The following is a 9,235-nucleotide window of genomic DNA, read 5'->3' on the forward strand; positions in this document are numbered from 1 at the left end:
TAAAACCCCCAATGCCACCCATGAGGTGACACCAGTTTATGGTAGAACTGGGACCTATTTATTGCCTGTCTGGGAAAGACAAGGCTGTTTTCTCACAGCTTCTCCCACACCTTGCCATAGGGCAGGGCCACATGCCATGTCCTCAGAGCTAAGTGACCCAGTGTGGGGAGTGAGTGCCCATGCCTGTCTCACTGTCCCTGCCTGCTCCTGCCCGTGTGACAGGAACTGGATGGCACCAGGGAGATGCCAGACCACGGCAGTGCCTCGGTGCAGCCTCGTACCGGGCAGGAGCCGATAAGGGGGTGCCACAGCAGGCACAGAGCGAGGCAGTGCTGGGGAGGCTGTGTGCACACTGGCCTCCTGCCACCACCCCTGTCCTTCACTGCCTCTGCCCCATAGCCATGGCCAAAACAGGGTGAAGGAGCCCTTGGGAGCAACCCCCCTAGCTGAGGCAGAGTGAGTGTATCCTCAAGAGCAGAGAGGGAGTAGTAGTAAAGGTGTCTGGAAACCCCCCAAGCCCACCCCTCCCTCCCACATCCCTACACACAGAGGGAGGGCAGGTGCATCAGGCACAGGCAGTGTGGGACAGAGCTAGGGTGGAGATGTTCAGAGGTAGGGGTGGCAGGATCCATCCCTCTCCACCACCCTATTCTGGGTTCCTGCAGCTGATGGGGACACAGGAACGCCCCAGCCAGCCCTGCCTGTCAAGCCAAGCTGCTGCTCAGTCCCTGGCTGGGTGCTGTGAGCAAGCAGTGGCTGTTGCAGAGGGCAGGGGATGTAAGGGTGGTGTCCTTCCCGCACTCTGTCTGTTGTGCAAACACAGGGCTGCTCTGTTTCCAAGCACCTGAACAGGTGGGGAGCCACAGGCAAGGAGGGCAGGGAGGTTATGGGCAGGGCTGTGCTGCCTGCAAGGACGTGGAAGGGAAGACGGAAGGGAGGTGAGGCAGCCCCCACCCCTGCACCCCCAACCCAGCAGAGGGTATTTATTAACGGCAGCACCAAGATCAACTCCAGAAAATAATTTGTATCCAAGGTGAAAAATTTATTTGCATTCCTTTACAGCATGGAGAGGGGCTCAGGCACAAAATGTCATGGGGTACAGGGCAGGCTCAGCCCCTGCAGAGCCAGGGACCACCAGTGCTGTCTCCCTGCCAGGGAAGAGGCAGAGAGCAGGCAGCACCCAGCCAGCCCCTCTTTCAGGGGACCACAAGGCCAGGGCTAGCAGAAGACATGTGCAGGAGTAGATGCATCCCCAGTGAGGGTGCAGCAATCCCCTCAAAGTGATGCAGGGGGACACAGCAGGGACAGTGTGAGAGCAGTGCAGCACCCACTTGCAGGGGTGTATTAAGGCATCACGGTGCCATTGCCAGATCAACAGCCCTGAACAGCCCCTGTGCTGCCTTATTTCCTGCTGGCATCAGCCAAACAGACCAAGCAGCTTCTCCCAACACCCACCCCCCAATCAAAAAACACCCCAAATCTCTATGTACAGGCTCTGTATGCCATATCAGTACAAAAATATACACAAACTCTACAGATCCCAGCTCAGTAGATCAAAATACAGCTACAAATCACAGTGCACAGGAGAGCATCAGACCCGGGGAGGGATGGGGTCCCCCTGAGAGCATGGCACGTCACGGCTGCACCCCAGCATGGGGGGGTGGCAGGTCATCCTCCTGCCTCAGGGGGTCACTTCTCATCCAGCTGACAGTACAGGTACATGGAAACTGCCATGGCTGCAATCTGGGGGTGGCAAGGTGCAAGTCAGCCCCCTTAACTGTGCAGCCTCCCTCCCCTTCCCAGCAGGGGTTTGGGTCACAGCCCCCCATTCCCAGTGCACCAGGGGAGGGCTGGACATGCCCAGGGACGAAGGCTCAGTAGCCTGGAGCTGCAGGTGGTCCGTGGAGCTGCACCAGCCCCCCGGGCCCCCCAGGCTGGTCCAGCCCCACCTCCAGGCACAAGGAGAAGGCAGCAGAGCAGCCCCCAGGCACTCACCTCCAAGGCAGCGATGCCGGCTGCCACGCCACCCGCCACTCCTGCGTTGGTCCTGATTTCTTCTAAGATCTGTTTGAAACAGCCCTGCACGAGGCAACCACACGGGTGAGGATGGCAAGAGGGGGTGATACCCCAACTGCCAGGGCACAGCATCCTCCAGAAAGGGAGGTACTGCTTCTCCAACCCAGAGCACACAGCCATGGCTAAGGCCTGAGGCTTCAGGGGCAACTCAGCCACTTCTCAGACCAAATATTGGGTCAGGAGTAAGAAAAGGAAGGGAAAAAGCAGGAAAATCACCCAAAAGGGCAGAGTGGTGCCTGGGTTCGTGCCCAGCACCAGTCATGTCACCCTATTCCCTTTAGGGCCAGAACAACATAACAGCTTTACTTGTTTCTACCAGTGACAAGCCAAGGCCCCCACAGCCTCCCCCCAGAACTTAAAGCCCGTGGGACCACCATGTGCAGAGCTGGGGCTGGAGCTACAGGACAGGTCTCCCTCCCCATGCCCGGACACACCCCAAGTCAGGCCCTGCCAGCAGCCAAGAGCCAGCAGCATGCCCGTACCTGGACAGCCATTTCTGCAGCCATTGTGCTGTTGCAGGGGTCCTGCATGTCACAGCACTGCCTGGGGTAGCTGTGGTGTGTATCATAAAAGTAGGAGTTGTTGAAGTCTGTGTAGTTATTCAGGCCACAGCAGTGAACCTAAGAGGGAGAGAGAGGAAGGGATGGGAAGAGCATCCTTCAGGTCTCCATCCAGGCTCTGACACCATCTGGACCCCACTGGCTCATGGAGGGAGTCACCCAGCTCAACCCTGCTTCAGTGGGCTGCTCAGTAGTCACCTTGGGACCAGGGTTTTGCCCCTCACACCATCACATACAGCTCTCACCCCACTAGGTCCCAAGCAGGTAGTTCCCAGGAACCTGGGAAATTGAGGAGGTAGTGACAGCTCAGCACATCCAGGACTGTGATGTGTCTCCACTTCCCTCTCGCTGTCCCCACCCAGATGTGCACCACCTAAACCCATGTTGGGAGGATCCCGACCCACAGGGCTCAGCACACCTCTGTCATGGTGACATTCCAGATCTGTGTGAATGCCTCATCCACCCCATACTTCTCCTTCAGCAGCGGGGTCACCAGACCTGTCAGTAACGTCTCTGCCTGGAAGAAAGGGCAGAAAAACACCATCAGAGAAGGTCCTGGGGAGCACCACAGAGCTGAGCACCCCATACTGGTCTCAGCCTGGGGAGAGGAGACCAAAAAGACCCAGCATGGCCAGAAGTCCCACCATGGCCTTTTGACCCACAGAGAGTTTTCCTCTTTCCCACTAAGCAGTGCTTTGTGGCACAAGGTCACTCATGCCATGAGTCATCTGATAAGCAGCATTAAGTGAGGGAGCCAGGAATGAGTTTGCCCTGCGGTTGACTTCTCCAGTGCCTAATGAGGCAGTCACCTTTCTCCCCAGGTGGTTTCTCAGGTGCCTAATAATGGGGTGAGTTTGCTCAGCATGAGGCAATAGGGACTTCCTCCTCCAGTGGCTCCTACCCTCAGAGGTGGGGAGGTGTCAAGCCAAAGCTGGTTTGGGACGGAGGGGCTTGACAGAAAGAAGTGGGCAAAACTTGTCCTAAAAATATGAGGGTTATGATATAACAGGAACCCCTGTTCCCACCACCCTCAGGCCACTCCAGCCTGCCCATGTAGCTGGTGCCAGCAGTGACCAACATCCCAACATCCCTTCCTCGTGCAGCACTGACCACCCCACAGCAGCCACACCCACGGTCAGCACTGCCGGCCCATGGCTCCTGTTTTCCCAAGGGGTAGGACACATCCCAGATCAGCCCAACCCAAGACTCAGGTATTGCACTCACAAGACCTGTGAAGACCAGAGCCACCACGGCAGCAGCAACTTCAGCAATGAAGATGATCAGCACCACTGAGAAGAACTAGGACACAGCAAGAGAAGGGAGGTCAAACCAACAGCCAGAATCCTCAGGGCCCCCTGGAACTCATCTGCTTCCCCAGGGCTCCAGCCCTCCTGCCTCACTGCCTTCAGCTCTGCTCCTGGGCAGGAACAGCACAACCCTGGGGTCCTCCAGATGTATGGGGCTGAGCTCTGGACACACTCCAAAAGAGAGACCTTAACACACCCTCCTGCCTCCTCTCACCCTTTCTGGGGCAGACTGAGCCCAGCACTGCCTTTCCAAGGGCCACCCAGATGCCACCACATGGAAACATCCACAGAGAAACTGCCCATTGGGTCTCTCCCACCACAGACCCAGCTCAAATGAGGCTTGGTGAGGAGGTCAGCCAGGTCCATACCATCATCAGGAGACATTTGCTCTCCTTCTGGGCACCGTAGCACCCGAGGAAGCCGATCACCACCAGGATGGCACCAATGACGATGAGGAGATAGGCCACATTCACAACCTGCAGGATGCTAGAGGACAGCGTCCCAAATATTTTCAGGAATGACTCTCCATCCACTTTGACCCAGATGCCAACTCCCAGGAGGGTCCCACCACTGAGCTGGGAGGAGAAAGGCAATGTCAGCTTCCAGGTAGGCACGAGATTTGATACTCAGGCAAGGCCCTGGCACAGGTGTTTCTCCCCTTGGCAGTTTTTCACCACACCAAAGCAAGACTTTGTGGCACTGCAGGAAGCTCAGGGCACTGCCAGATGGGTCAGTACCCCAAAACACACCTCACCACCAGCACATCCCCTGGGCAGTGTCACAGCTGCCCCCCTCCCCAGCCCGAGGGGTTTCAGTTCCAGCAGTGGAGCAGCCAAGCCAGCAGTGCCTCCAGCCTCCCCACCATCCCACAGGGCCAGTTCAGGCTCTGGCCACCATCACACTGCCACAAGCTCCTCCATGCAGGGCGGCTGCCTGCCCACCCAGAGGAGAAGCTGAGCAGCCCCTGACCCCAGACAGACATGTACTCCTGGGCAAGGTCAACTCTGGGCTGCCTGCAGTCTGGGCCAGCCCTCCCCTCTGCCCACTCGACCTTCCCCACCACACTCAAATCCTGGCAGGGGCTTTACACAGGGAGTGTTTCGGCAGAGCGAGTTGGGAGGCTCTGCACCCCCTCCTTCCCAAGTCTGTATCCTACCACAGCCCCTTCCAGGTGGCTCCTGTAGGGCCAGGGCAGCCCCTGCCAGCTCTACTCCCTTTGCCCTGGGTGGGAGTAGAGCCTGCATGTGCTCTGAATTCCCGACATCCAGGAACCCCAAAGCCACAGTCACACACGGGGGCTGCTCCCCTACAGAGGCAGAAGCCCCAGGCAGGGATGCAGCGAACTCGCTGTTCCGGGGCATCAGCACCTTGCCAAGCTTCAGCACAGCGAGGGACAGGGGCAGCTGATGCAACAGCCGCTGTCCCCAGAGCACGGCACAGCCCGCTGGGCTCTGCGAGTCCCACCTACACCCACCTGCCCACACTCTCCGCCCCAGCGCCCACAGAAAGGAGTCCGGAGGGGCAGGGGAGCGCGGCCAGACCCAGACCCCCTCACACCCTGCTCCGGGGGCTCTCCGGGACCCTCTCCCGCAGACCCCAGCCCCCGGGGCGCACTTACGAAGATGGCCAGGTTGAAGAGGATCATCATGACCTTGATAAAGGTGAAGCACCCCATCTTTGCACCTGGGGAGAGTAGAGAGGTTACCGGGGGAGCCCCCACCCAGCACAGCCGCTGCCGTCCCGAGAGCCCGGCGCCCCTCCGGGGGGTCCCCACGGGCGGGGAGGGACAGATCCAACTTACCTGAAGGGAGAGCAGATCCCAGCGTCCAGTCCCGTCCTGCCCAGCCCGCTGTGCCTCCACCGCCCCGCCGGTGCCGCCTTTTAATCGGGCGCGGCCGGGGCCGCCCCCGCCGCCGGAGCCCCCCGCCCCGCCCGCCCCCGCCGGGGCCACCCCTCGGGGCCGCGGGCAGCCCGGACCGGAGCCCTGCTGCCCTCTGCTGCTGGCAGCTCCGTGGGACACTCCCGGCTCCCTGCCCTGTCCCCGCGGGGGCCCTCCTGCCACGGGGACCCTGCGATGGGACAGCGGTGCCAGCCCCGGCGGAGTTCCAGCCCTGCCTGTCACCCGCGGCTGTGCGGCACCACCGCGCCGCCTTCTCCGCATGCCGGGCACCGTGCTTGGGGACTCCCAGCTGGGGGCACCCCAGCACTCACCGGGTCACAGCCCGGGTCACGGCCTCCCTCTGCCAGCCGCGCCTGGGACACCCCATCCTCGCAGGCTGATTCTGTGGGTGACCTGCTGCTCCCCCTTCTCGGCACCACTCAGGCAGGGGTCTCTCCAAACCCCAGATTTCCAATATCCTGGGCCAAAGGAGAAGCTGGCAAAGGGGGGCGCTGGGGAACGGCCGCAGGAGCTGCTTTGCAAAGGAGAAGCCAAAGCTGCTCTGGCCGTCCCCGACTGCTGCACAGCGAGGTGGATTTTTGCTGGCGGGGACACAACAGGGTGACGGCGGGAGAGGACAGTGACAGCCATGACAGATGCCAGCGCTGGAGCAGTCAGCGGAGACCTGCCATTGCCTAAGGGCTGCCAAAAGTCATTTTCTTTGGAAAAACTCTTTGAAACAGGGCTGGTTTCCCACAGAGGAGGACTGCAAGAGTCACACAGCCCAGAGGGAGATGCTGTCTCCCCAGGCCTGACCCTGGCAGTGGTCCTTGCCTGTCCAAGGGCTCCTTTGGGGCAGGAGCTTGCACTGGTCCCCTCACCAGACCCCACAGCATGTCCCTTCAACTTGTCATCAAACCACAGAGCAATGCAGGAGGCAGGGGAGACCTCATCCTGCAGGAAACCAGGCTCTGTGTGCTCAGCACACTCCACCCCACACCCAGCTCCCCCAAAACCCCACAGCACATTCCCTGCCTGGCTGTAATGATACATTTCAGCAGGATGAAGTCAGCCCCATTGGCTCCAGCCAAATCATAGTGGTATTTGGGGGAAGCCTCTAACCCTGCCGGGCACCCTGGGTATGAGCACAGCCTGTGCTGCAGCTGGGGGCTGTGGCCCTCACCCCCTCACTGCCTGTAGCCTCAGCCCTTTCCTGCAGCAGCTGCCAGGAAGCTGCTCAGAGTCAGGACCAAGCCTTCGTTCCTCTGCCAAAGGGGGACGGCTGCTCTAAACCCTCTCTCATATTGCCCCTCTCCCAAAAGTTGCCCCATCCCAGCCTGGCCCTGTTTGCTGCACACAATCCCCCACCCCAAAGATAAGTTTTGGCAAAGATGTGAATACTTGGTCTCCTTCCCAATCATTGCCAGCCACAGGGGAAAAATGAGGACAAGCTATGGACTGTTCCTCTCACCTCCTCCATGCCTGGTGCCACAGCCTGGGGTTCAGCTGCTCTCCAGCACCCCCCACCTGAGCCCCATTAGGGAGCCAGGGCTGGATTTTCTGGTTTTCTGGCAAGGCCTGACCTGACCACAGAAGGACAAGTCCAGTGACATTCCCATGTCCCTGCTGCCCAGCAAGGCCACACCATCTCCCTGCTGTCCCCATCCTCTCCCACAGGCCAGCTGGATCCTGAGCATCCCCTTCCTTGAAGAACGGGAATGCCTCTCACCAGGGCAGGGGCAGCAAAGCTCCTCCAAGCAGCCAAGTGTCCCACCTCCCTGGGGCACTGAGAGCAGGGAAGTGGCCTCAGTTTCCCTCCTGGTAAAGCACTGGGTGAGAAATCCCAGGCATCACCAGCCATGGAGATCAGCCAAGTCTGTGACTGGCAGGATTTTGGGATATCCCCAGTCAGGTGAGTCCTTTGCAAAGGGCTTTCACATGTCTGATTTGGGCTGGCAGCATCTACCCAGCTGTCTGTCCAGCACCCAGACACCTGGGCAGTCGGGATGGATGGACACACTGCAATATGCCAGCGATGAACCTGACTTTGGGGTTGCAGATGGAAGTTACTGAATGTTGCAGATTTGTGCTGAATTCATCACCTCCCACCTCCTGATGCGGAGAAATAAGTGTCTGCATCAGCCAAAAGTTTTTGATGTCTTGAAATATTTCAGTTCTCATCCTCAAAAGGAGCCAAAGCATTTTGGCTGGAGAGCTGGGGAAATCCCAATTCCCCCACCCTGGAAGGGACTAGGCAGTGGGACCACACCAATTTCCCTGTGGCTACAGCTCCCGCTTCCGGGGGAACCCTCCTCATTTCTGTGGTTATGTGCAAAACCACGGCTTGAGTGCCAAGAGCAGGAGCTGCCCCATCTTCTGCTGCGACCTCTGCCATGTGGGGCCCGGGGTGTAAACCCAGGGGTGACAAGGGGCACTGCCGGTGTGTGCCAGCAGTGCCTCGCCCTGTGCGTGTCCCTCAGGGGAGGATCTGTCCCTGTGCCTCACGCAGCCGATGTTATTCGCGGCGCTGTCCCAGCTGGGGGCGGATTACGCCGCCAACGAGGGGCTCGATGACAACACCGCTCCTTTGCACCGGGCTGGGCTTCCTCCCGTGCACGTCGCCCGCAGCCAGCCCCGAGCCTGCCCTGCCGCTGCCTGCCCACCCCTCCAGATCCCATTTCCTTGTTCCTGACGCGTGTCCAGGCCGGCAGATCCCTCTTGCATTAGCTACCAAGGGCCACGCCGAGGCGGCGGCTGCCGTGCCGCCGAGCCGGGCGGGTTCGGGGACGCGGAGGGGTCACACCGGGACAGCTCCGTGCCGAGCGCCGCCGCTCCGGGGCTGCTGCGGGCGAGAGCCAGGCTGTACCGGCTCGCCAGCCACGATGGCCGGGGCTGGGAAGGTGCTGGAGCTTTCTGCTGCCACCCAGGTCGGGTGTGGGACCCGGCCCAGCTCTGCTCCCGGGTGTGCCGTGCCCGCTGCCCGGAGAGGTGGCATTGAGGTGGCATTGTGTCCCCAGGCTGGGGTGCCCTGCCAACACCCCCTCCAGAAGCTCCCGGCAGCTGCCTTGCTGCGAAGCTTCAGCCCTGCAGAGAGGCAGGAGAGAGCCCCAGCAGCACCTCCAGCCTTTCCCTGTGTCCCTGGGGTTTTTCTGCAGCCTCTCCCTCCCCGGGCTGGGGTAGCCCCAGCCCAGCAGGCAGTTTGCTGGTGGTGGGAGCAAGTGGTGAGAGGTTGTCCATGGATGCCACACTGGGAGGTTGTTTGAAGAGGCTCTCTCTAAACCAGAATCCACAGAGCTCAACGCTGGACACTCGGGAAGAAAACCAAGAGACAGGGAGTTTTCCCACTCCTAAAGAGAAAGCAAAGCAAGGCCCATCCCGAATTGAGGAAACAGTTGTGATACCTAAAAAGCAAC

The 9,235-nt window shown here is 60.1% G+C and overlaps 1 protein-coding gene across 1 annotated transcript; it reads right to left on the minus strand.

Annotated features, from left to right (window-relative positions):
- Positions 1–1,021: 1,021 nt before the first annotated feature.
- On the minus strand, positions 1,022–5,862 carry TSPAN1 (tetraspanin 1). Its single transcript, XM_059853904.1, has 8 exons — positions 5,745–5,862; positions 5,562–5,626; positions 4,312–4,518; positions 3,861–3,935; positions 3,055–3,153; positions 2,559–2,696; positions 1,996–2,079; positions 1,022–1,743 (listed from the first exon to the last, which is right to left on the minus strand). Exons 2-8 carry the CDS (start codon positions 5,616–5,618, stop codon positions 1,690–1,692), a joined length of 714 nt encoding a protein of 237 aa, XP_059709887.1. The 5' UTR covers positions 5,619–5,626; positions 5,745–5,862; the 3' UTR covers positions 1,022–1,689.
- Positions 5,863–9,235: the final 3,373 nt, after the last annotated feature.

The sequence above is a fragment of the Haemorhous mexicanus genome, chromosome 9, assembly GCF_027477595.1.
Source record: "Haemorhous mexicanus isolate bHaeMex1 chromosome 9, bHaeMex1.pri, whole genome shotgun sequence".
Lineage (NCBI taxonomy): Eukaryota > Metazoa > Chordata > Aves > Passeriformes > Fringillidae > Haemorhous > Haemorhous mexicanus.

Coding starts and splice junctions, on each gene's coding strand:
- TSPAN1 (XM_059853904.1), bottom strand. CDS start 5,618: ATGGGGTGCTTCACCTTTATCAAGGTCATGATGATCCTCTTCAACCTG. Junction 3,936..4,311: donor GCAAATGTCTCCTGATGATG/GTATGGACCTGG, acceptor GCTGTGTCCTAG/TTCTTCTCAGTGGTGCTGAT. Junction 1,744..1,995: donor CCGGCATCGCTGCCTTGGAG/GTGAGTGCCTGG, acceptor TGCCACCCCCAG/ATTGCAGCCATGGCAGTTTC.